The 27,421-nt window shown below is 51.9% G+C and overlaps 1 protein-coding gene across 3 annotated transcripts in view; it reads left to right on the top strand.

The window, feature by feature from the left end:
* RNF220 (ring finger protein 220) overlaps positions 1-27,421 on the top strand; it is a 212,940-nt gene that overhangs the window by 171,026 nt on the left and 14,493 nt on the right. Inside the window, exons 2-7 of one of the 3 annotated variants that reach the window (XM_045545602.1) lie at positions 5,384-5,516; positions 13,757-13,802; positions 17,239-17,340; positions 23,151-23,193; positions 26,283-26,326; positions 26,783-26,915. In XM_045545602.1, the coding sequence (XP_045401558.1) occupies positions 5,384-5,516; positions 13,757-13,802; positions 17,239-17,340; positions 23,151-23,193; positions 26,283-26,326; positions 26,783-26,915 (501 nt within the window). Of the gene's footprint in view, positions 1-5,383; positions 5,517-13,756; positions 13,803-17,238; positions 17,341-22,759; positions 23,017-23,150; positions 23,194-26,282; positions 26,405-26,782; positions 26,916-27,421 lie in introns of those variants that run through there. The other 2 variants (XM_045545601.1, XM_045545600.1) reach the window with 2 other exon arrangements.

Raw genomic sequence — 27,421 nt, 5'->3', positions numbered from 1 at the left:
GAATAGTATTGAATCATTAGCTAGGTGAGTGATAGGTAGGTAGGTAGCTAGTTGGATACTGTTCAGGTTTGGAGTAAGACAGACCTGGATTTAAATCCCTGCTCTGAACTTATAGCTCTGTCACTGCCTTGTTCTGAGCTCCACTTTCCTCATCAGTGTGGTGGAGATAATGACACCTACCTCACAGGACTGCTGGAAGGATCAAATGAGATAAAATATGTGCAGTATTAACCTGCAACCTAATATATAATGATACTTGATAGTTGTTGTTATCAAGAGACAGATAATGGACAAATGGATGGACAGACAGATGAATACGTTGACATACAAACTAATAAATAGGTAAATGGGTATGAATGGATAGGAAGAAGAAACTCCATGTACTCCAGGTACTCAGGGTACCTACTGAGTGTTAAAAGATCTTGGCCCCAGCAGGGAAGAAGGCCAGACACAGGGCAAGGCAAGGCTGGTGTCAGGAGTGGGTAGATGTAGGCACAGACAACAAACTGTGCTAGAAACAATAAGGACTCCTCACTTGTACACAGCCCTGATTCAGTTGGATCTTCATAAAAGTCCTGGGAGCTAGATACTGTTATCCTTGTTTCACACAAGGAGAAATAAAGCTCAGAAGTGTTACGTGATTTGCTCAAGGTCACACAGCTAGTAAGAGGCAACTCCACTGAATTCTGCTTGAAGTTTTATTCTGTGTTTTGGTCACTAGGAAATGGAAGCCCTTCCATCGAGAGGGTGGGGGTGGGATATACATATGTACACATCACCCTCAGTTTAACCACCCACCTCATCCCTAGTTAGGCACCAGACATTTCTTCTGCAGTCTGTAGAGAAAAGATAAGGTGGTATTTGCTGCTTGGACAAGCAGAGAGGCAAGAATGGAACCCCCATGCCAGAGAACTAGGACAAAACCAAACAGGCCAAGCCAGAGAGGCAGCCTCGTGGTGGGGAGCTGCAAGGCCTGGTGTGGGTTAGTGACCGAGGAGGGGAAGGCTTTCCCTTTGCATGAGACCCTCCATATGTCCAGTTCTGCACCAGCCTTCACTATGGAAGATGGCAGAGAAGGAGCAGCCCTCTCTGGCCTTGAGTGGCCTGTTCCCAATGGTCAGCGATTCCCAACAGAGGGGGGCAGCAGAGGGCTGATCTAGGGCCCCAGGTACCCAAGGCCTTGCTCCAAGGCTTGAGGGCTGCACTGGCTGGAGCCTGGCCCAGGCTAGGGCAAGGACTGCCTTGCTTTGACCTCTGCTCTCTACTCAGCAGACCTATCCCTCTTCACTCCTGTTGGAGCCTGGCTGTTGTCAGATGGGGAAGGTATTCTGGCAGCTCAGCAAGGGAAAGGGACCCTCTGGAGGTCATATAATTAGGGAGTCTCCAGGCCAGGACCCATTGCCCTTGACACTCAGTCCCTGCCTCTGCAGAGTCTCCTTTGAGCAGGAGTTGCCCTGTGTAAGACTGAGGACAGGGTCAGGCGCCCTCCCCTCCCTGCCCGCTTCCTGCTTGGGGGGATACCTGCGGCAGGCAGAAGTGGAGGTGGCAGGCACTGCCGCGCTGGGGTGGTGGGGTGGGCCGCGCGGTAATGAATGTGGACGGGAGGCGGAATGAGCGATCCATCTTTGCATGGGAGGGGAGGGGGCTGCGGGCGTTCCCCCCACGCACTCACACACTCAATCAGGCGCTGTCAGACCTCCGGCCGCCTGGCATTTTGGTGAAGAATCTCTCAGCTAAAAATTGTTGTCAGTCCCATTTCCTCGTTATCAGTGCAAGGGCTGAGGCAGCGCCCGGGGATTAGCAGGAACGGCGAGCGCCCGCACCCGCCATCCGCTGCCGATAACACTGGGCCTCCCGCCTCACCTCCCCCATTCATCATCTTTAGCACTGACAGCCCGTCCCAGTCCCTGTCCGCGTCCCCGCGTGCTTCCCGCGTCTCCCCACTATGCGGCTCAGCCTGGCTCTTGACCTCCCGAGGGAACCGGGCCAGCTGAAGAGGGACAGGATGCAACCTGGGCCTGCCTGACCTAGGCCCACCTGTGGCAAAGGGCTTGGCCAGCTACTGGGGACTGGGGGTGTCCTGGGCGGGAGAGAGGAATGCTCAAGGAGAGGATGCTGTCTGACAGCCTGCCTCTGGTGGGCTCGGGCTGCCTACCCGATGCTGCCAGCTGTACTAGAGCAGGATTTCTGCCTCAGTTGGACACCCGGGTGGAGGATTTCCAGGGGCCTCATCACTCGGAGTTGGACTCCCGGAGTCTGGGAACGGTGGAAGGGAAGAGACAGAGGACGCCTCATCCCAAGCCTGGGAAGAGTAGGGGGTTGAGGGCTTCGTTTCCACCCCAGCAAGACCACAGACCCCTCCTCTTGGCCATCCCCAGCGGTTTTATGGCCCATTTTATGGCCACTGTAATGGCCCAGGTCAAAAGCTTCAGGGAGCTGTATTCTGGGAATTATGCAAACGAGGAGCAGGCCCAGGGCCAGAGTATGGATTTTGTCATTAAACCTGGGCAGGCCATGTCGTTAGTGCAGTAAAACCCACGTCATGACCACAGGTCTCAATATAAAATTATAGGGAACACAGCGGGGGAGGGGACACAGGGGGCCCATGGCCATGCTGACACCTGCCACTCTAACCCCGGAGAAAATGGGGGTGGGATGGAGGACATAGGCTGCAGGGTCCCTCTGCTGATCCCTTTCAGTGCCGTTCCTGAAGCCGGGAGCCAGGAAGAAGGCCCAGTGTCCCAGTAGGGAAACAGGCCAAGCCCAGAAAAGTAGAATATGCCCATGGCAGCAAAGCAGTGAACTGAGAACAGGTGTCTGGGAATGCTGATGCCGGGTCTCCAGACTGGACTCCAGAAAGCCTAAGAGCCAGACTTGGTGTCCTAGGCTGAAGGGGACCGAACCCCTGATATTTCCACCTCAGCCCCGACCCCACATCCTGGATCCTCCTCTCTCTCCATCTGCTCTCTTACCATTTACACCCCAGGCCCTGCCTCAGTGGTCTGCCCCTTACTCACCCTTCACGCCTCCCTTTGAGCAAAGCCTCCCCCGTGGGTCTTCCCAGCTGTCCTCTGCCCCTTCCTGCCCTCCCATGGTACCCATCCATGCCTCCCCCATAGTTCTCGCCTGCACTGACTCGGGTCACTGGCTTTCCTTTTGGGCTTTCCTACTAATTTGTGGCTTCCTTGAGGACAAGAATGTATTTTATTTATCTCTCAGCTTCAGTTTCTCCTAGAATAATACCTGACATAGAAGAATTGTTAAATAAATGTTTGCTGAGTGAATAAATAAATGAAGCCATGAAATCAAAAGCCAAGTACAGGCTAGGCGCCGTGGCTCATACCTGTAATCCTAGCACTCTGGGAGGCCGAGGTGGGAGCATTACTTGAGCTCAGGAGTTTGAGACCAGCCTGAGCAAGAGTAAGACCCCGTCTCTACTAAAAATAGAAAAATTAGCCAGGCATCATAGCATGTGCCTGTAGTCCCAGCTACTCGGGAGGCTGAGTCAGGAAGATTGCTTGAGCTGAGGAATTTGAGGTTGCTGTGAGCTGGGCTGATGCCACCCCACTATAGCCCAGGCAAAGAGTGAGACTCTGTCTCAAAAAAACAAAAACCAAGTACAAGGGTCCGTCTCCAGTTCTAGGCCTCAATTTCCCTATCTGTAAAATAAAGATAATGGCCTGGAGAATGTCTAGGGTCTCGTTCACCTCTGAGATTCTCTGGCTAAGTGAGTTAGGGGCAGAGCTGAGACTGGAGTCCTCATCTCCCACCTCTCAGACCAGGGCCACACCCACTTCTTTCACTCAGAGCTGCCGTCCAGCTGTCCCCTGAGCACCTGAGCCACAGCCACCAAGGAACATGATCAGCAGGACTTCTTTCTCTCCTCAGAGACCTAGCCATACAGACGGGCCATACCCACCCACCCTGGCCCACACAAAGCCACAGCTGGCACCTCAGCCCCACAAACGTTATTTGGCTTCTAGGACAATCTACATGTTCTTCCAACCTTTCTTCTTTCCCTTCCTCCTTTCCTCTCTTTTGCTTTATCATTGAGCATCTAGTCTGTGCCCCAGGCCTGCAATAAATTGTCTATAAATATAAAGATGAATAAGGAATGGTCCCTGCCCACAAAGAACTCACAACTTATTCATTGACTCATTCATTTGCTCCATCCTCTGCTTGGTATACTTCTAAGGTACAACTTAAATTTCACTTCTTTGGTTAAGCCTTCTCTTTTTGCCACTCCTCAAAACACACACCCAGAATGAATTGCAACTTCCTTGGAGTCCTCAGATGCCTCTGTCTGGGCATCCAGGGAACCATAATCATCCTCAGTCTTGAGGGATGATGGTGTCAAAGGAGACAGGTTCCTGTGCTCGGCCTGAACTGGGAGCTCCCTCACATGCAGGGCTGCTAGATTTAACATATGAAAATATAGGACATCCAGATAAATTTTAATTTTAAGAAAAATGAATAATTTTTAGTATAAGTATGTTCCATGCAATATTTGGGACATACTTATACTAAAAAACATATTCATTGTTTATCTGAAATTCAAATTAAGCGGGCATCCTGTATTTAATCTGGCAGCCCTACTCAGGCAACCATCTCAGTCATCGAAGACATGACCTTTATCTCTCTGAAAGCTGATTCTGACCCTCTCCAGGCACCGGCGGGAAGATGAAAAGAGGAAGATCTGGGCTAAGCTAAAGCCCTTTCTGCACTCAGGGCAGGTGAACGAGGTCACCCAGCGCGTGGAATGAGAAGCACAGAGCCTGAACGTGCAGCTTTGGGGAGAAGCAAGAAACTGGAAGGGAATGCTACCCTAGATGTCACCTGGTCCTTTTCAGACTTTCTGAGTCTTTCGGACTGTGAGGGCCTCAAGGACGGGGACTAGATCTGATTCCATTCTCTGTCCCCACTGCTCTGTACTGGTCTACTCTGGTGTCAGAGTAGATAACCAGAGAATGTTTGTTGAATGACTGCAGGAATGAGTCCCCTTTGTCCTTTCTTTTCATCCTTCTCTAGATCTGGGGAACATGAAAGCAGTGAGGAAAGGGGAGAGACGGGGACACTGGGTATTCTGGGGATAGGATGATTGAACATGTGTGACACGGAGGTGTAGAGGCTTGATTGCACAGAGCATTGATTGTGTCCCAGATTTCTGAGTGGGGCAACTGGCTGAGGGGGCACCATTCATGGCCACGGTCTCTGGAGCTGCAAAGAGGAGCAATGCTCGTAGGCGCTGAGACCCTAGGCTCACGCCTCCTGTAGGCCAAGAAGCCCCTGGGGGCAGTAGCAGGCTTGGGTTGGAGGACTGGAACACTGGGTTTCCTCCATGGACTAGCCCAGCTCATGTGTCTGTCTCTTCTTCCCTCGCCAGGTAAGAAGAAGGCAGCAGCGTTGTTTGACAGCCAGGCCCCAATTTGCCCCATTTGCCAGGTCCTGCTGAGGCCCAGTGAGTTACAGGAGCATATGGAGCAGGAACTGGAACAGCTGGCCCAACTGCCCTCCAGGTAAGCCGCCTGCTAGGGAGCCTACCTGCCAGAGGAGTCCATTCAGGGTTCTGGCCACCAGATCCCGGAGCAGCTGCCTGGCCCATACCCCTAGCCTCTAGGGAGCAGACGGGACCCTGCTGCCATCCTCTGCTACTCTGCTTTCAGTCCTCAGACCCTTCAGCTGAATGCTGCTGCCTTTCTCCTCTTGCTCTATTTTTGGAGATGGGAGGGGAGGGACCCCTCCAGCTCCAGCCTCCAAAGAGCACAAGAGGAGCTAGACAGGGGATGGCCCAGCACTGCCATGTTGTACCTCCAAGCAAGATAAAAGAAGCAGGGCCTGGGCCTGGCAGCCCCTTCAGAAGTACAGCCTGGTCCTGCCACCCAGGGGAGTGAGCACTACCTTCTCCATGAATCTCAAGATCTGAAAGGTGACAATCTTGAGAATGTGCACAGGCATGTCCCACCCACCTCACCCCCAGCCTCCCTCCCCTACTCCTGCCTCAAGGACTAGGCTGAGCCTCCTGGTGAAGGAGCCAGGTTGCCAAAGGGAACAGATGTGGGTGTGACAAACTACCTAAAATCCTAGCAGTTTAAAGCCACCACTTCATTATGCTCCTGGAATTTGTGGGGTCAGGTATTCAGAGAGGGCACAGAGGTGATGGCTTCTGATATCTCCAGGATATCTTGGGCCTCAGCTGGGAAGACTCGGTGGCTGGGAGCTGGGGTCATCCTAAGGTACCTTCACTCATATCTCTGGTGGTGGATGCTGGCTGTCTGCTGGGATCTCAGCCGGGGCTGGAGCCAAAGTACCTACACATGGCTTCTCCATGTGGCCTGGGCTTCCTCATGGCTTGGCAGCCTCGGGGTAGCTGGACATCTTACATGGCAATTTTGAACTCCAAAAGCAAATGTTCCTGCCAAAAAGATGGAAGCTGGATCACCTTTTATAACCTAGCCTCAAGTCACCTAGTGTCACTTCCACTGTACTCTATTGATTGAAGCAGTACTAGCCCACCCAGAATTCAAGGGGAGGGAACATACACTCCCCTCTTTTGATGGGAGGAGTGGCAAGGTCACATTGCAGAAGAGTATGTGGGATGGGATATATGGTTGCAACCATCTTTGGAAAATACAACCTGCCACAGGGGAGCAGCTTGCCCCACTCCTCCCAGTCCCACCCTGTTCAGTTCCAGTCATCAGACATGACCCATCCTCTTCCCTCTACCTTCTCACCTAATGCCCTGCACAGGGTGCAGGGGAGCCAAGAGTGAATCAGAAATGGTCCCTGCCCTCAGAAGCTCACAGCGTGAGAGCCCGGGATGGAGACCGCTATATGGAAAGAACTAGAGCTGGAGGTACCGAACCCAGCACAGAGCAGTGAAGGCTTCCTCAGGGAGGTGAGGCCTGAGCTGCATTTTGAAGGAAGAAGAGTTAGTCATCTATTACTGCATTACAAATTACCCACAACCTAACAGCTTAAAACAGCAAACATTTATTATCTCAGTTTCTATGGGTGATCAATTCAAGAACAGCTCTGAATTGGTGTTTGTGGGTAGTTGTGGTGACTTGCTGTGAGTCTCTTGTGAGGCTCAATCCCAATGTCAATCAAGGCTACAGTCATCTGAAGGTTTGGCTGGGACTGCAGGATCCCTTTCCCGGATCGCTCACTCACATGGCTGTTGGCAGGAGGTCTCAGTTCCTCCACATGTGGGGCTCTCCATAGGGCAGCTTGAGTTTCCCCGTGACATGGCAGCTGACTTCCCACAGAAGTGGGAATGGGAATGTGTTCCAAAAGAAGAATCAGGAGGAAGCCACAGCACTTTTTAAGATCTAGTTCGGGAAGTCACACCCTATCGCTTCCACTATATTCTATTCTATTCATTAGAAGCAAGTCACCAAGTCCAGCCCATACTCTGGGGAGGAGAATTAAGCTCTGTGAGCTCTACCTTTTAAAGGGAGGAATGTCAAAGAATTCGTGGGCATAGAAGACTACACTAATGATACTAATAATAATCCTCTTGAACACTCACTATATGCTAAGTACTTTACATTGCATTAATTTATTTAATCTTCATAACAACCCTCTGGAGTATGTGATAATTATTATGCCCATTTTACAGATGAAGAAACTGAGGTGCAGAGGGATTAAGTGATTTCTCTAAGGTTGCACAGCTAGTAAGTGGTGAAGATAAGCTTCAAACTAAGCAACCTGACTTCAGTGCCCATGCTCTAAACCACTCCCCATCCCCACTCCTGCCCCCACACACCCCAGATTTGCCCACCAGGGTCAGAAGGTAAAAGAAACATCCTTCCGCAGTTGAGTTCCATACTTCTGCTGTCCAGGAGGGGTTCTGTGAAAGTTGCTCCCAGTGGCAGACTTCTCCCTAACAGGATTGGAGTATAGAGGCAGAGATGGAAAAGCCTGCCGAGCCTTATAAAAGCAGTGTGCAGGCCAGGCACAGTGGCTCACGCCTGCAATCCCAGCAGTTTAGGAGGCCAAGCCAGGAGAATCGTGTGAAGTCAGAAGTTGGAGACCAGCTTGGGCAACATAGTGAGACCACACCTCTACAAAACACACAAAAAATTAGCTGCTGCTGGTAGTGGCGGTGGCGGTGGTAACGGTGGCGGTAGCGAGCCTGCAGTCCCATCTACTCGGAGGCTGAGGCAGGAGGATTGCTTGAGCCCAGGAGTCTGAGGTTGCTGTGAGCTAGGCTGATGCCACGGCACTCTAGCCCAAGCAACAGAGTGAGAGTGTGTCTCAAAAGAAATGAAAGAAAGACAGAAAGCAGTGTGCCCTAATGTGCCCTGAGGGTCTGGAGAATGTCCCCACCCTCACCTGCCTCCTCGGTGGGGGCCACACTACAATCTAGTCCTGAGGGCCGACGTGCGCTGCCCAGTGCATCCACTTGTGCCAACAGCCTTCCTTGTTCCACCCCCACCCACGACCCTGCGCGTCCTTTTGGCGCATCCCCTACTTGCACCCCTCACCCCATGTCCATCTCCCCACCCAGAGCTCCAAGGCTCTGGCGGCTAAGCCTTGCGAGCCCCTCACGTCCCGGCCGACGCAACGCCCGACACCCATGCCCCCTCCGCCCGCGCGCCCTGCGCCCCCGGCACGCCCCCCACCGGGTGTCTGACAGCCGGACAGCGGGATCTGCACAGCAAGTGAAATTCCCGTCGGATCGATAAAGCCGAAGCGCTGGCGGCGACGGGTCGATGGTTTTATCTGTCTCGGCCCCGCCGCGCCCGGCGCGCTGACAGTCGGACCGGCCGGCAAAGGCGTTCAAGGGCAGCCGCGCCGCCGCCCCTCCCCTCGCCTCCCTGCGGCCGCTGCGGCCCCCGGACTGCGGGCTGGACCGGCCCACCGCCGCCCTCGTGATTTATCTGGATTTTTAATTGGAAAAAATTTGCGAATTAATTGATTTCAGGAACTTGCCAATTAACATTGTAATTGGGTGCGTGATAAATTCCCAAGGAGCGTGTCAGCTCCCTCCGGGCTGACGGCGCGGGAGGGCCCCAGCCTTGGCTGCCCTTGCCCCGCCCCTGCCCGCTCTGGGAAAGGGGAGGAGAGCGGAGGAGGTTGGGACGAGGAGCCGCTGGGGCTTTCCCCTCCCCACCATCAGCTCCCTGGACAGAGAGGGGCCTTAGACCAGCCATTTCACAGATGGGGAAACTGAGGCCAGTGGGAGGGCAGAGCCTGTGTGTGCATCTCTCCGAGAGTTCTGGGCAGAGCCCAGATGAAGGCATCCCCGGTCCGTGGCTTTCTCCAGCTCTCCTGTCCTCCCCTCTCCCTTTTGCTCAGTACTCCATTCTCCTCTTTGCTCCCCTCCTTCCTCTCCCCTGGGCTCTTCTCTTCTCTCCAGCTCTCCCCTTCCCTCTCCTCCTCTGCCTTTGTCTCCCTCCTGACCCTTCCTCAGCCTAGTCAGCTTCTGAGTCTGGGGCTGCTGCTGCCGGGTTGTCCTCCATCAACTGGGACACGTCCACATGGTTGCTGCCTAAGGAACTCTTCAGGGTGGGCCTGGTGTTCTGCCTTCTGCCTCCATCTGCCCAATCCATCTGCACAGAGCAGCCCTCCCTGGGGAGCAGGCTGCTATTTCAGATGCACCCAAGGGCTCACAGAGAGAAGCAGGGACCTTCTAGCTCCAAAGCTAGGGCTGGCTGGTTTTCACAGACACAGGCACAAACAGGTGCACACACACCCATTCCAACACCCAGAGATGTGCTCAAACACACTACACCTGAAAGAACCACCTTCCCACATATGTCATTCCCACAGGTATATGGGCACACAGACACAGGAAGAGCAGACAGAATAACTGCTGGCAAAGCCCGTATACTTTTCAAAGCACTTTCCCATTTGAGACCAGAGGCTGTGCCCACACACCCTCCCTCACCCCATCTTTATCTTTCCCCTTCTCAGTCCTGCAAGGGGCTCCATTAGACCCCAGGACTTGGTCAGGCACAACAAAGAGGGCAAAGTTAGATCCAGGACAGATTGGGGGAGGGCGTCAATGCTGGGGAGTGTCCTAGAGGAGGTGGGGCAGGTAGAACATCCATGAGCCAGGACAGAGCGTGACCAGAGAGACGAGCTTTAGGGGGCTGGGTCTGGAGGCCAGTGTGGAGTAGGGCTTGGGGGTAGAAGCAGGGGGGCAAGTGGGGAGGTTGGGCCAGGTCCAGGGGAACGATGGTGAGGCTGACCTAGGACAGTGGCAGTGGCAGTGGGGATGCACAAGAGGGAATGATGAGAGACCAGGTGGAGGAAGAAACCAGAGTACTTAGCTAGGGTGCTTACTGGGAGGAAGCTTTCTGACCTGGATGATTGGGATGGCCGTGGCAGCAGAGAAGCAAGTGTCTGAGGGAAGGAGGGGACAACAGACGGGGCTCTGGGCAAGCTAATCCTAAGATGTCTCTGGGATGGTGATGGGGTCAGGACTGGATGTGTGCAGAGAGACAGGCAGGGGCATAGAGAGATGGGGGCTGAAGACTGAAGGGAGGCTGGCCCCAGATTTCCCTGTGGCCCTTATGCAGGAGCTTCCACCCAGAGAGATGAAGGAGGCTGGGGCATGGAGAGACTGCACAAAGCTACAAGTGGGGCTTGGCTTGGTGGGGCCTGAGCTCAGAGATCTTCTCTGGGGGTCCAGAGCCACTGTGAGATCTGGCCTCTGGGCTGGGAAGCCAGGTCTCTGGCCAGTGCTTTAAAAGGACTGAAAGAAGCCAGAGGGAGCCTGGGCTCTTAGAGAAGAGGCGGGGTGTGGAGATGGCAGTGCCCCCACCCCCACTTAAGCCTTATTTAAGGCCGGCCTCGGTGTTTGGTTGGGTAATGAACTAGATAAACAATTCCCCAAATAGATTAAAACGAAGTGTAACTTACAAAGGCGGCTGGTGATGATGGTTTATTCCCGGGCAGCGCACCATTTCTTTATTTCCAAGGATAATTCAGTGTAAATCACCTTAATTAAAAGTGTCAGCCCAGCCCATGAATATTGTACTTAGGAACACGTTTCCTGGGTCCCAGTTATAATTTAAAACCCATGGATCACTAGGCAGCGAGTGACTGAGCAAGGGAGGAAATCGTTGGGGGTGGGCTGTGGAAACAGGGAGGGACGGAAGGCACAGCTGATGGGCTGGGCGGGAGCCAGGCTGCCTACAGCTCCAGGGCTCAGACCTCTCTTCTGCAAGGCAGGCCCTGCGGTAGACTCCTCAGACTCTGGGGGGCCAAGCAAACTTGGAGGTGATCAGGTTGTTGGAGGGAAGGTGGGGAGGGGGCCCTTGCTCAAAGAGGAGAAGGAGTCTGAGGTAGTACTAATCCAATGCAAGGGAAGAGCATTGCTGGGAAAAGATCCGGAGGAGTGGATCACAAAGTGAGAGGCTGGACATTTTGGCCCCAAATGTACCCATTTCTGTTCACCAGCGGAGTAAACTGAAGTCCAGAGTCAGCGGACCCTCCCCAAAGTCACACAGCCAGCAGAGAAGAAAAAGAACTGGAGTTCTTCCCTCCATCCTAAGCCCTGAGTATCTAGGGAGACAGTGTGGGCAATTAAAAAGTGTCACTTTGGACTTGGCCAGATACCAACACAAATCTCAAGCCCTCCACGGACTGTGTGAGAACACAGAGGTGTCATTTGACCTGGTAGTCAACTTTGTAAACTTTAGAGGTAACACATATTAAAGACTGTTCCTATCATATACAGTGGTGCACGGTCATAGTTCATTCTTTCCTTTTCTGCTCTCACCTGGTCCAACTCAGATAACACTCAAATCCCAGTCGGGGCAGGGTAAACGCAGTGTTATACAGTAGGTGCCTCATTTCTGTACCTGTAAGTCAGAAAGGTGACATCAGTATTTGTTTACTGAGTGAATGAAAGAGTGAAGGAATGATAAAAGTCATGAACTCACAAACTAGTTGCTCTTTGAGAGCAGCTCCATGCCCTCTCTGTGTCCCCAGTGCCTGGATCAGAACTGGGCACACACCGTTTATGAACAAAATGTAATTTGAACAGAACCTGTTCTAGCTGTGTGATCGGACTGGCTGACAGCTCCGTGCTTACACTCAGACCTTGGCCTCACTCTGCTGCTGACCCTAGTAGCCTCTGCGGTGTGATGGATGTGTGCTGGTGTGTGTGTGTGTGTGTGTGTGTGTGTGTGCATATGTGTCTACATCTGTGCGTACATGTGTGTCTGGGTGTGTGTCAGTACATACCATGTCTGTATCTGTGCACATGTTTATATGGACTTGTGTGCATGAGCAGCTCTCATCTTGCCTGTGTAACTGTTGTGAATCTGTCTTTACGGACATGTCTCTGGGAATATGACTCTGTGGTCCTGTGCATCTGTATGCATGTCTGAGTCTCCGGGTGTGACTGCATCACACATCCTACTGGCAGGATTATGGACAGTCTATGGATATGTGTGTATCTGCCTTTACACTAGGCTTTCTCAACCTCGGCATTATTGACATTCTGGGTCAGATAATTCTTTGTTGTGAGGGGCTGTCCAGTGCACTGTGGGATGTTTAACATCCTCTATCCACTAGATACCCGTAGCAACCTCCCCTTCCCCCACCCAAGTTTTGACAATTAAAAATGTCTCCAGATATTGCCAAATGTCCCCTGGGCAGGCAAACAGCCATCCCCTTATGTGGTCCCCATTGAGAGCCACTATCTTTATCCGAATCTGCCTGTGCTTTTGCTTGCATATCAGGTATCTATCTGGCCCTGTGGGTGCCTGAGCACATCTGTGGGTGTTCCTTACGTGCCCTGTGTATTCTGCCTTGGATATGTGTCAGTGTGTCTCCTGTGAGCTCTGGATGCATCTGTGGGTGTGCTCCACATGTATACCTTGTATGTGTGTCTATTCGGGACCTATGTGAATGGGCTGCGTCTGCCTCTGTGCCTGTTATCAGCCAGCACCTCTGTGTGCATGTATCTGTGTGTGTGTGTGTGCACGCACATGAATGTGTGAGCACAGGTGTGGCGAGTTAGTGGGGGTGGCAGACAGGGAGGGACAGGAACAGGGATATTAATGTTTCTGAAGTGGATCTGATTTGATACGTCTTGTTCCATTGTCAGCATCTGTTTAGCAGGGATTTGTAATACTTTGTGGCTCTGGATCACTCATGCTTAGCGCGGGATGTGGCCTTGCATACCAATTTTGTTATTAAACACAGTTCTCGCCTCCCCCACAGCCCATCCATCACCTCCTGCCTCAGCCCCCGCCTGCTCTGAGCCGCCCACCATATTTCAGGGCCCAGCTCCCGCCCGCCTGCTGCACCCGATGCCGGAGGGCCTGGGGCTGACAAATTGAATCAGGGGGAGATCATTCCTGGCCTAACACAGTTTGCAGCATGTTGGAGGGAGAATTGACAAGAGCCATGTCAGCTCCATCACCCCAATCCCATAGCAGCTAAGAGCAGGCTGGGGACAAGGGCTGGGGAGAAGGGGCCTCCAGGACAGGCAGAATCTTCAGGGCCAATACCAGGAGTTAGGTAAAGCCCCTTTCCTCAGATTCACTGGAGAGTCTACCATGCCTAGTGTCTGTGTCCGCCTCCCAGTGGCTGGCACTGGCCCTTGACCCCTGATAGAGGCTGAGTTATGAGTTAGGCTGGGCCACTGGGGTTGAATGGACCGGGTGGAGCTTGGCTGAGCTGGGCTGGGCTGGGCTGGCTGTGCCTTCTCTCTCTGGGGTCTTCTTGCTACCCTACCCTTGCATGCCCTGGGCAGCAGGTAGAATGGTCACCCTGTTCTCTTCTTTCTTGGCAGCAAGAATTCCCTTCTGAAGGATGCCATGGCTCCAGGCACCCCCAAGGTAGGTGGCCAATTATGTGTTTTCCTCCTGCCTGTCCTAACCTAGACCCACCCAGAACTGGTTCCTCCTGAAAAAAAAGGAGCTCTTCTTGGACCCTCAACTGTCTCCAAGGCTTGAATGTCAGCCTGAGGCCCAGGGCTGGTGTGTGTGTGTGTCTGTGTGTGTGTATGTGGCATATGTGTGAGTGACCGTGTGCTCATCTGACTTTCTCCTCTTCCAGCCAGAGAAGGGGCAGCTATGAATGGCCTGGGGGGGTGTGGGCGACCCAGACACTAAGGCTGGGAAGACTCAAAGGAGAAAGGTGAGCTGTAGCAGGTGAAGAAAACTAAAGAAATGCAGATCAAGATAGATAGTGCAAGGTCTTAGAAGCTAGACCATGGTGTGTGGTGTGTGGTGTGTGTGAGTGTGTGTGTGTGTGTATGTACTTTGTCCTGAGGGCAACAGGAGCTAGGAAAGATGCTGGGCTCATCTGGGGAGACAATCTGCTCCCCTAAACAAACATGATGGGAGAGAGACTTAAAAGCATCAGATGGAGAAAGGAAAAGTGAAGAGCAAGTATCTGGCTCCAAGGAGGGACCAGAGAGGCCTTAGCACAATGACACAATTTGTGCCAAGAACCCCCCAGAGGTGGCCACAGAGGCAGTTCGTCCTGCTTCCCCAGAGGTGATGATTTTGAGGGGATGGAGACATGGGGAGGACTAGCCCCTCACTCACTGAGCATCCCCGTCCCCACACCTCGGGGTAAGGCTCCATCGTTTCTTATAAGTTTTCACAATAATCAGAAAGGCAGGAATCTCCAGCCTCTTTCATGGGGAGTGAGGAGTGAGTGCTGCAGCTTTGGGAGTGGATGGACTCAGTGAGGGAGAGTGTACAGAGAGATTAGAGTGAAAGCCAAGAAGAGACTGCGGGGAAGTCCTGCGCTTAGGGTCAAGATGAGGTACAGGAGGCCAGAAGGAGACAGAGGAACAGTCACAGGATGGCATGGTGTCTCAGGATCCTGAGGGAAAAGGTTTCAAAATGCATGGAGTGCCTGGCAGTCAGACAGGGGAAGGCTGGAGAAGGGCCCAGTGTACTTAGAAGTCTTAAAGTCACTGGTGACCTCTGAGAGAGCAGTTTTGGGCAATGGAGCCGGAGTGATGAGTATCACTTCCTCGGGGTAGGTCCTACACCCTGCAAGCCTTTACAGAGTGTGAGAGTGGACTTTGTACCTTCATTCAGAAAATTCATTGACTGTAGCAAGCTGGGAGAGGAGGAACAGAGGACCCAGCCCAGCCCTGGGGTGGTGCAGGCCCTGGCCACGGAGGCAAAGCTCTCCCGCCCTGAAAAGAAAAGGTGGGGTCTGTGGACTCACAGAGGTAGGGGGCCACACTCACTCAGTGTGGCCCAGCCTGCAGCATTTAATGGTATGGTTAAGGAAGGTTGTGGACAAGCTTCCAGGTTGGCCACCACCACCCATGACATCTGACACCTGAGCATGGCTGGCAGGGCTGGGGACTTGGACACCAATGAGGCCTGTGTCCTAAGAACAAACCCCCAGCAGACCCAATCCACCTCCATACCTAGCTCCCCCCACACACAGACCCACACGCGCACACATAGGAAGTCTTAAATGTGCAGATTCCTGCAACCACAGACACAGACATACTGGTTATTGGACACACAGACAAGGGACACTTGCTCGCCCACTTTCAGATATATGCTCACACCCCCAAAGCTGAACAGGTCGGGGTCCACCCTCTGCCTTGACCTAGGCTTTAGGGAAGCAGGTCATGGGTAGAAGGGGCCGGAGGTAGAAGGCTCAAGCAAGAGACTGAGAGGACAGGGAGAAGGAGGGAGGGGGGAGGAGGAGGAGGAGAGGACAAGGGGGCCTTAGACAAGATTGATGGCCTCGTTGCCATTAAGAAAAAAATTAGCCGGTGGCGGCTATCATATTAAAGGGTGAAGAAGCCGTGAATTATTTTCTTAAAGATCTTATCGCTTACAATGATAATTTTACCTTCCAAAAGGCCACTTTTAATGAGGCGAAGAGCCAGGCAAAAAGTCATGATTTAATGCTGGGATTTTTTTTTCAAAACACATTTTACTGCTTTTTGGTCCATGTTTAAAAAGCACCAGTGACCTTTTTTTATTCCGCTTGCCCCAGGTGTAATGCTGAGGCCTCTTAGGGTTTCTAACCTAGAGAGAATGAGAGAGAGACAGAGAAAGACAGAGCACGCGCGCACAGGCATGAGCTTTCTCACGGGGTGGGGGGAGCCCACACTGTTCCCCCTCCTCAGCGTCTTCTTTGGGACCAGCAAGGGAGCAGGCCATTTCCTGAGAGCACCTGCTTTCTGAGCTGGGGGCTGATTCACCCACTAGGCCTCTCAATGGGCTTGGGTGGATGAAGAGGGATCTCCAAGTTGCAGGGAAGCCCACCCAGGCATTTTCCAGCGCCTCTTCCCTCCTCCAGCTCCTGGGACGTGGGCACGTCAGGGAGCCCTGCCAGACCAGTAGCTGTCCCTTCGCTTCCCAGGGCCCTTGCCTGAGGATATGCAGCATGGCCACCGCATGCGGGTCACATCCTAAGGCTCAGTTGGAGATGAAGGATAAATGGCTGCTTCATCTTTCCCAAATTGCTTTCTTTGGGCTGTCACTGGCGATTTGGCATGGTTTTCTAGGCTGGGGAGGACTCCTAGGGAATTGTGTGCTTCCGGCTCAGAGCTGTGCAGGCTGGGGCAGGTGGGGGGAAATATGGATTGCTTTCAGGCCTCCAGGCCCCAGTTTGCTGCTGAACAGGCCTTGGCAAGAGCTGGCTCTCAGGCAGAACGTGCCATGTGGTATTTAGAATTGTGGTGCTTACACACAATTTCAAGCAGACAGTTTATTAATCTAAACTGCAGGCGTATGTAGAAGAGGCCGTGCAGGATTGACATGGGGGGATTAGTTTTGCTGGGGTTTGTGCTGGGGTCATCGCCGCAGCATGGGGATAAATGGACCAGCGTACATCCCTAGCTGCTCGTGAGAAACTCATACATACTATTTAATTTACTGTCTCTATAGCAGGGCTGCCATCAGCCTGTATTAGGGGCAGGCAGGGTGGCGGGCATGTGGCTTTACCCCCAACCCTTCATGGAGGTCCCGGAGTCTCTACTCTCTAAAGGAGAACAAAGCATATATAGTCTCAGCCCACTGGGGCAGAGATTAGCCTAAGCAGGGGCCGAGGAGGTTTGGACTCCCTCAGGGGGTTTTTACCCATCCTTAAAATCAAGCCACCCTCTCTCACAACCACACTCCCAGGACTTGAGCACATGCCTTCAGAATCTCAAGAGTGGTCCTTCTGTCCTCTGCCCTCCTTCTCTGTGCCTAGCTCCCCAAAGCTCCACAGAACTGGGAACTCTAGGGAGTGACTATACGTCTCATTCGGCCTGAGGCCACATGTCCTTATTTCTTCTTCCAGTCCCTCCTGTTGTCTGCTTCCATCAAGAGGGAAGGAGAGTCTCCAACAGCGTCACCACACTCATCTGCCACTGATGACCTGCACCACTCAGACAGATACCAGGTGAGGAGGGTGTGCTGGGTGGCCATGAGAAGTAAGCCCACCTGAGCAAGCGATGCAAGGCGTGCCTGGTGCTAACTCCTCCTCTCCTCAGCAGGCCAGAGGAGAGGCCTGAACTGTGTGTGATTCCCTCTGTGTCTAGGGCTCCTAAGCCAACTCTGAAGGAATAGGTGTCAGCGAATTGGCCTTAAATAGATGGATTTTAGGGAGAGGTGCCAAGGTCACCTGGGCTCTGGTGGGCTCTGAGCACCTCTGAAGCATCCTACCCATCAGAAAGTATCCTACGGAGTTTGGTTTCATGAGGGACCCAGAGACATAACCCAGAATCACCTGATGATTTTAGACTTCAAAAGCAGGATCCCTTAAGTGAATAACCATTCAGTCCTGCCAAACTTTGGTATCAGGCCCAGATAGAGAGACAGACAGACATTGCTTGTGTCTTGGGCAAACAGGAAGGAAGTAATCATACATCCTAAAAGATCAGAGCAGGAGGGGACTAAAGGTAACATCTTAGCTATAGATGGAAGCTTTGTGACAGGAAGGACAAAGACCTTCCGCCAGAAACTTTTGTCTGAGGAGAGGCAGAGCCCAGCCTTTGGGAACCCCAGTCAGATGAAAGAAAACAGGGTCCTCCTCCAAGGAAAATTTATCTAAATGGCAACAGAGCTTCTCAGGGAGCCCCTGTGTAAAAAGGGGAAAACAGCCCTGGTCTGATGTGGAAAGACAGGGCAGCAGGGACCTACAAGCTGAGGGGAGAACCAGGGTCCCTGCGGGCACACACAAGGTCTTGGCTGGAATTAGAGAAAGGTGTTCTCTCTGGCACCCTTTCCTCCCAGCTGACACAGCCTGTCCTTAGGGTGCAGAGCTTGGAGAGTAGAGTGCCAAGTGTGGGCTGAACAAGCCTCCACTGGATGCCTTCATATGGGACTCAAACTGCATAGCCCAAAGTGCCAGCCCTGGGGAGGGATTCCTTCTCTTGTGAACCCTTGGGAGACATTGCCCTGACCCAGATAACACTGGTTGAGGTGGAGAAATGACCCAACCCTAGGAAACTCTGGTCTGAGAGAGAACAATGACAAAGCTCTGTTCTAGAGAGTTCTAGTCCAAAGGGATAGACAGAGCCCTGCCTTCAGAAGCCCATTCTCTCTGCTTCACCCCCAGCATCAGCCTCACCATCTGTTGAACTAGGAGAAGAATAAGCATCCGGCAAAAATTGCCTCAACTCCCTGGCCCCCATTCCTACCCCCAAAATGTTGGTATTTCTTTTATTCTCTAGAGCAGCAGTCCCCAAATTTTTGGTACCAGGGACCAGTTTCATGAAAGACAGTTTTTCCACATACCTGGGGTGGTAGGGGGAGACGGTTTCGGGATGATTCAATCGCATTACATTTATTGTGCAGTCAAACCTCTCTGCTAATGATAATCTGAGTTTGCAGCCACTCCCCAGCACTAGCATCACTGCCTCAGCTCCACCTCAGATCATCAGGCAGTAGATTCTCATAAGGAGTGTGCGACCTAGATCCCTCACATGCATAGTTTACAGTAGGGTTTGCACTTCTGTGACAATCTAATGCAGCAGCTGATCTGACAGGAGGCGGAGCTTATACAGTGATGTGAGTGATGGGGAGCAGCTGTAAATACAGATGAAGCTTTGCTCACTCGCCCTCCGCTCACCTCCTGCTGTGCAGCCCATTTCCCAACAGGCCATGGACCTGGTATCAGTCCGCAGCCCAGGGGTTGGGGACTGCAGCTCTAGAGAATATGAGGAAAGCTATGGACACATTTGCCTAAAAAAAAAAAAATACACGTATCTCCACATACACATACCACACATGCACACACACATTCGCATGCAGTATTTTACATACAACTTCAGGAGGTTAGGAAATCTCTAGAACCCATCCAGATACCCCTTAGAGGTCTTTTGAGCCCAGATTAAGACCCAAGACCCTGCTCTAGACTCTAAGTACACCTCCTAAAGGACAAATCAGATTAGGTTACACCTGACAACGTAAAGCTCAAGCCGCTTGTCAACCTGTATTCAACCTGTATTTCAAGCTTCCATTCCTAATCCCACGGGCCATACTTACTGAATTAATGCTAACCACTGCCTGGATATGCCACTATTTTCTTGCCTTCATGTCTTTACACATGCTATTTCTTCTAACAGGAATATTTTACCCCGCCACATCAAATTTCTATTTATCCTTCAACATCCTGCCCAAATACTATCTCCTCCAGGAAGCCTTTCTGGATTAGCTATCTCTAGCTCTCTCTTCTCACCACCCTTGTGTGTCCCTGTTATTGCCTCATCACCCTATGTTGTGATCATCTGTTTAGGTACGTTTCAGGTATCTACTTATGTATAACAATCCATTCCCAAACTTGGTGGCTTAATACAATCTATTATTTCTTATGATTCAGTGGGTTGACTGTGCATTGCCTCATTTATGCAGCTCATTCAGCTGGAGGAATGGCTGGCCTGAAAAGTCCAAAATGGCCTCACCACATGTCCGGAAAATTGGAGTACCTTGGTTCTCTTCCATGTGGGCTCTCGTCCTCCAGTAGGTTAGATTGGCTTCCTTACTTAGCAGTCTCAAGGCAGTGCTGCACCATGAGGGTGAAGGCCAGAGGTGTAAGGCCTCTTGAGGCCTAGAATCTGGAACTTGTACATCACTTCCACCACTTTCTTTTAGGCAAAGCAAGCCACAAAGTTAGCCCATAATCAAAGGATGAGGAAATGAAGCTCTTAATAGGAGAAACTGCAAAAAAATTGTGGCCATATTTAATCTATCACAGTGACTCTGACTCCTTCACTAGACTTGGAGTTTCTCCAAGGCAAGGACCTTGTCTTATCCTTCCTTTACTCATACATTTATCTAATACTCACTCAGCTTAGTGTCCTTGCCTTTAAGAGGTTAGGTTTGCAAATACATAATTACAGCCCAGTGTTTTAAGCACTATGACAAAGATATAAATAAGTTTCTAGGACAGCACAGTGGAAGGAAAAGAAAATCAGAGCAAGCTTCACAGAGGAGGTAATGACTGAACAGGGTTCCAGAGGAGGAGTAGGAGTTCACCTAGTGGACAAGGAAAAAAGGGTATTCTAGATAAAGGAAACACTATGTGCAAAGAACACTGAAGTAAAACAGAATGATGTGTTTAGTGAACTGCTAGCAGTTCAGTTTTGTTAGAAAGTAGAATGCAAGTAAAGTTGGTAGGAGATGGAGCCGGAAAGTAACCCAGGGACTAGCTGGGTATCCCACCTCTTACTCTTTATATAATGCCTGGCATGTAGTAGCTGTTCATTTACGTTGGATTTTAAAAATCATCAAGGCCGGGCATGGTGGCTCACACTTGTAATCCCAGCACTTTGGGAGGCTGCGGCAGGAGGATCACTTGAGGCTAGGAGTTCAAGAGGAGCCCAGGCAACATAGTGAGGCCCCTGTCTCTAAGAAAACATTTAAAAATTAACTGGGTGTGGTGGTGTGCACCTATAGTCCCAGCTACTCAGGAGGCTGAAGTAGAAAAATCCCTTGAGCCCAGGAATTTGAGGCTGCAGTGAGCTATGATCTAGCCAGTGCACTCCAGCCTGGGGGACAGAATCAGACCCTATCTCTGAAAAAATTTAAAAATTGTAAAAAATCATTGAACTAGGCCTTGAAAGCAGGGGGTATTGATTTCTGGTTTGAATTCCCATTTACTTAGTCTAAGTAACTAATCCTCTTAACCAGTACCTCACTTAAACCTCGTAGCAACCGTACAAGCCAGGATTCATTGCCCCCAATTTATTACTAAGGAAACAGGCCTAGAGACGGGAAGTGACTTTTTCTAAGAACACATAAATTATGAGTAACAGGGTCAGGATTTGAACTTGAGTCTGTCTGCCCTGAATCCTAGATTGTTTCCCAGCCCTGCACTGGGCTCAGGGCTTCCCTTATAACATCCTCCTCCCCTTCCCACGGATTAACGCCTTCATGCTAGACCCTGTGGTTGGTAAATAGCTAGAGGTGACCTCCCAAGTAAACGGGACAGATATGTAAACAAACAATCAAAATATACATGATCATAGGGAGACATGACCAGAGGGAAGCCGTGGAACTGCGCAATCAAGGAGGCAATAAACCCAGCATTGCGGGAGGAAGTATAAGCTTTGCCTGAGACCTGAAGGATGAACAACAGTTAACCAAGCAGAGGATACTGGGGGGCATGGAAGATATCTGGCCCAGAGTACAGAGCATGGAGTGCTCAGAAAGCTACAATTACTTCTGCAAAGCTGAAAGTAGGAGTGGTAGAAGAGTCTGGAGAACCAGACAGGGCAAGGTAGGGCAGGCCTGTACGCCATGTTGCAGATCTTCTCAGTGGAGAACCAATGAAGGATTTAAAGAAGGGGGAAACAGGGTTAATTTCGCACACTAGAAAGATCACGCTGTGTGTAGTATGGAGGATGGGTTGCAGGAAGAGAAGCTGGAGACCAGAGGGGAGGCAGCTGCAAATTTAGAGAGCTCCTAAGATTAGGAACTAGAACAAGGACAATCAAGGTAGGTATAGCCCTTGAAGAGACACTCAGGGATGACTTGCCTGTGCCAAGCACCATACCGGGCTCTAGATTCACCCAAACAACTCACACATGGCCCCAACCCAGGAGTTGTCAGTCCAGTGATACAAATTTATACAGACTACAATGAGGGTACAAAGATGGGAATAATCTTACAGGAAGCAAAGCTGTTTTTCAGTTAAGACTGGAAAGATGGGTAGGAGATAAACAGAGGAGATGAGGAAGTTTAAGAGATCTTTAAAGGTAGACTTCCAGGATCTAGAGAAGGATTGAGTGTGAGGGCTGGAGAGGGTGGGATCAAGGACAGTTCTTAAATTTCTTGTGAGGGCACACCTGAGCAGATGGTGGTATCCCCTTATGAACTGGGAACCCAGGAAGAAGGCGACTGTTTGGGGCATATTTAGTTCAGTGTTGGCCATATGGGCATGCAGTGCCTTCGGGAGCTCCAGAGGATGTCCAGCAGGCAGCTGACATGTTGGGAATCCTCTAATTATTACAGGACTAGGATGGGCTAGAGGCTGAGGGCGGGGGCGACTGTTAGGAGCATGCGGTGGGATTGCCCAAGGACTATCGGGAATTCCGACGAAGCGCCCACCTCGGCGCCACTACCCAGGGACAGCCGCGCGGGAGGCGGATGCGGGAGCCGGGGCTGGTGTTGGGGGGCGTAAGGAGCCCGGCACTGAGAAGGGGCGGGTTAAAGGACTTTGTAGCCGCTAAACCCGGAGTGGGTAGGCTTTACGGGCGGTGGGAGGTGCGCGGGGGCGGCCCCTGCTGCTAGCTACCGGAGCACAAGTCGCAGTTTCCTGGTCCCGGTCCGGCCGCCCCCACCCCCATCGTGAACTTTCACCCCTAGCGCGCGACGGCGGCGGATCACGTGATCAGGGCCAACATGGCCGCCGCCGCCGCTGGGAGCTGAAGTGCCGCCGCCGCCGGGCAGCCGGGGGGAATCCGCCCGCATCGCCGCCCTCCCCGGCCGGGCGGCCGTAGGGCCCGGAGAGACGGAGGCCAGGGCTAGGGCGGCACCGCGCGGCGGCCACGGGGTCCCGTTAGAGTAGCCCCTGGCGGCTATGCCGAGAGCCCGGAGCGGCCGGCGGAGCAGGGGGGCCGGCGGGAGGGAGGAAGTAGGTTTGTTTACGGGCTGTTCGGGGCGGGGCAGGCCTGGCTGGGGGTCTGGAGCAGGGGCCGGGGCCAGGAGTCCAGGCCGCGTCTGACGTTCTGTTCTCTTTTTTTGCATCTGCCCGCGATCTTCTCCCAGACCTTCCTGCGAGTGCGAGCCAACCGGCAGACCCGACTGAATGGTGAGTCCTGCCCGGCCCCTCCCTCCGCCCCACCCCCGGCCTCCTCCCTCCCTCACTGCCTGCAGCTCCTGGTTTGCCTGGGTCTCTTCGACATTGGGGACCATTGGCTTCTTCGCAGTCACAGCGCCTGAGTATGTGCAAACCAAGGCTGCCACTCTCAGTTTCCCCGTCTGTCTAATGGAGGTATGGTTCCCAGCTCTTGCCTAAACCTCTCTAAAGGCCTTGGAGAACCCTGGGGGGCAATAAGTGCCTGGAGAATGAGGAACAAGCTACACAATTCCACTCGAGAGCTCAGCTTTGAATTTGCAAACTGCTGGGACCTCACTATACAAGCCGGCAGGGTGCTGAGAATGTTTTTCTTCCAGTTTTTAATCAGTGCCCAGTAGTGTGAATACAGCCTCTCTGCTGAGACTTGACAATGCAGTGAGATCTGGAGTTCCCACGGCAACAGGAACTAACTCATCCCAGGGCTCTTTGAGTTATCAGTCGGCCCACATTTCACAAAGGTGATCAGCGTGTGCTCGACAGCTCTTAGAGGCCTGAAAGCAGGCCATGTATGCACTACCTGGCAGCCCCCCTTTCGGATTCAAACCTCTGGAGCATTCCTGTTCCCTAAACACAATTGAATGATCCTAGGTTTTTGTGGTGACTGGGGTGTGGTATCTGGGGGTTGGCTATAAGGGGTTTAGGGTCTCTACACCAGTTGGGAAGTGAATGAGGCCATGGGCATTCAAGATCCCCAACTCTTACAACTTGGTTTCTGCTGCCAGGCCAAGCCCCAGTCTGGAAAAGGGAGAACATTCATGATGGGCTGACACCATGTTAAGCACCATTTTCATAACACCTTTTGTAAATAAGGAAACTGAGGCTCTGAGAGGTAAATTGTGATTTTCATTTAAAATCACATAGCTGACATGTAATGGAGCCATGTATGGTCTGAATTTTATTTCCCACCAAAGCCTGTGCTTCTCCAATAATGCCATGCTGCCTCCTTGGCAAAGGCTTTGGCTCTCCTTACTCAGAGGTAGCCTGTGGGTGGAAAGTAAAACTTACCCAATCACAATTTAGTAAGCTTCATTCAAGACTGAGAAGATGAATGCCAAGGGAAAAACCAAACCTGTCTTGCTTATCTGAGAATTTCCAGATGAAGCCCAGTCCATCAAGGTGCTTTCCTGGAACTACAAGGGATCATCTGCTGGCCTAGGTGTCCTGGGCAAGGACAGCATCCACTATCATGCCCTACTTGACCGTTCTGTGAGATTCATTTCCTTATTTAATCATTGAACAGTCCTTTATTACCTAGGAAGACACTCTCTTGGACTCTAGGCAAGGTAAATGAGGAAACTTTGTGTCAACACACTCTTCCATACTAGGCTTCTAGAATTCTCAGGGTCCCCTGCTCAGTGCATTTTCTGATGTCTCACATCCCTTCTCCATCTAGAGCCCTGGCTCTAGAGTGTCAAGGCTGAGAATCCAAGGGTTAGGGGCAGCCAAAGTGAAGGGATCTCTATCTTTGTCCACAGAGTCAAGTAGGGCACCAGAGCACAGCCATGTCTCCTGTAGTGAAAACATAGGAAATTGAAGAGATGGGTTGGGCTATAGGCCAAGGTTTCTCAAACTCCATGCTCAATTCTGGTGGGATGGTGGCTTTCCTTTTGGTTTGGATCTTTCTAGTGCCGCTACGTTTTGGAGTTGGAGTAGCTCCCTCACCCAAACCCACAACAGGCAGAAGGAGTTGAGGCCCTAGCGCACTCATTGGGATCAATCTTTGTGGATGCCACTCAGCTGGGCGGACCCTTGGAACAGGACAGCATTCTAGCCTAGTTGCCTATCTTGCCTTTGCCACTTTAGAGTGCCTTGATCTTTCTAAGCTTCAGGTCTCTTCATCTGTTAAAATGGCATAACACAACCTAGCTTTAGGATATAGAAGTAATTGAGCTACCTTGTGTAAGGTTCTTGGCTCTGAACCTAACACATGGTAGAAACTCTTCAGTTATAACATACCAACTCTTACCTCTGTTCCCCTCCCTAGACTGCATGCATGAGTTTCCCATCAGAGTCAGTGTCCATGTTCTTCCTGGTCCTGCAGTGGGGAACCTTTCCCTGTTTGGCTGGCTCCACTTCCCCCTACGCCCTTCACCCCCATCAGTCTGGTCGTAGGGTGGCCATCTCTGATCCTGCTGTTACATCTGGGAGGGACTAGAGGGAACAGAGTCCCTTGTTTTGACCCTTTCCTGCTTCGGTGACAGGAGGGCTGCAGAGACGGATTAGTGAGCTAATTAGAAATGATTGCATCTCTCAGCATTAATTAGCAGTGCTGTGGGCTTGCAGTATGCACTTTGGAACTGAGCCCCCTTCGGGACAACATGGCAGGCAGCCCTCTGCCTCTGGGGCCTGCCAGCCCCTCTGCACTGATTAGAAATGATGGAACAGGTTTGGGTAGGCACAGTAAGGGCTGCCCTTTCAGGGTACCCTGAGTTCTCTGACCTGCCCACCCAAGGTCTAATCCAGACCCTCTTATATTTATGCTGGGCCTCAGTCTCCTCTCCTGTAAAATGGGACCAGTGAACATGAGAGAAATTCTTCCTGGGGAGATTCTAGGTAGGATGCTGGGAGCTGTATTCTAGCCTCTTGGCCTAGGAACAAAAGGGGTTTTAGCTGATGAGTGAACAGCAGACCAGATCAAGCCCCTGAAGGGACCTTGGGTTCTAACCAAGAGATATTCTTTAGAGTTATATTTCCTGACACCAAAAGAGCTCGTGGTCTTGGCCTTCTAGAGAATACCTGGCAATGAGATCTTTGCCCATTGGACTCTTATTGAGCACTGCAGATAGAAAGGCATGGGTTGACGTTGCATCATCTATGGCCAAAGAGTGGTCACTTCCCTGGTCTTAGCACCAGTGTCCTTTCCAGGTGCTCCTGGCAAAACTTAGTCCCCAAAGGAGCAGGATGTGGTACAAGATGAGGGCCAGAACAGGTAGTCAACAAAAGGGCTAATGGCTGGCAGGAGGTCAGGCTGTGTCAGCTCCGCTGGGAGCTACAGTGACCATCTGCCTGTTCTATGCTTTGTTTTCGGTTCCTCCGTGCAGCTCGGATTGGGAAAATGAAACGGAGGAAGCAAGATGAAGGGCAGGTATGTCCCCTGTGCAACCGCCCCCTGGCAGGATCGGAGCAGGAGATGAGTAGGCATGTGGAGCATTGCCTTTCTAAGGTAGAGGGGCCGTCACCACCCACCTTCCTTCCCTCTCTTCCCTCAGCACTAGCTGCTGACTGCCCCTAAATCTGTGGGCTCTTGGGGTCTCCATGTGGTCTCAGCAGCTTCTTCCCCTCTGTTCTCTGCTCTTCTCCTTTGCTTTTACTCTCACTGACCCCCAACCCCAACCCTACCCCCACCCCTTGGGCTCCAGTGGAAAATTATTGGGAAGAGGCCTAGGTCTTTGACCTCCAGATTGGTTTGTTTCAAAGGAGCCCTAGAGCTGGGAGCCCATCTGGCACTGCAGCTGGGCCTAGGGCTGTGCCTTCCTTGCAGACTCCGGGGAGCAAGTAGGGATGGCCTGGGCCCAGCATGATCCTGCTCTGCTCTTCACAGAGGGAAGGTTCCTGCATGGCTGAGGATGATGCCGTGGACATCGAGCATGAGAACAGCAACCGCTTTGAGGAGTATGAGTGGTGTGGGCAGAAACGGATACGAGCCACCAGTCTCCTGGAAGGTGGCTTCCGAGGTACAAGCAGCTGACACCTAGGCAGTAGCACTCTGGTGCCAGGCCTCTGCTAGGTATCCATCTGTTGGGAGCTGAGAGGCCAGGGCTGGTGGCTGGTCATCCATTCCACCACGCGGGACTGCTGCTGGTGTGGCTCTTTTGTGACCGTGCTGCCTGCCTGTGATGTGCATATTAAAATGGATGTATTTGGGTGGGGAAATGGAATTGTGAGGCTACAAGCTAGGAGTGACGAGGGGGGCTCTCAGCCTCGGGTGATGCATTGAAGGTGACAGCCAAGCTGCGTTAGCACCTGCATAAAATATTAAAGGGACGGTTATGCATTTATCACTCCATCCCTCTTAAGGCTGATAAATGAGAATCCAGCAACCTGCTGTACACCTCCAGCACTGGGGGCCCTGAGGGCTTCCAGGCAAACACATTGGATTTTCCTCCTCCTCCTCAGCCCTATGTCAGGGAAATCAGTTACAGAGGAGAGAGTGAGTTATGGCAAAATTTGACCTCCCATG

The sequence above is a fragment of the Lemur catta genome, chromosome 3 (genome assembly GCF_020740605.2).
Source record: "Lemur catta isolate mLemCat1 chromosome 3, mLemCat1.pri, whole genome shotgun sequence".
Lineage (NCBI taxonomy): Eukaryota > Metazoa > Chordata > Mammalia > Primates > Lemuridae > Lemur > Lemur catta.
The sequence above is the reverse complement of the archived record's forward strand: the minus strand, read 5'-3'. Positions and strand labels throughout refer to the sequence as shown.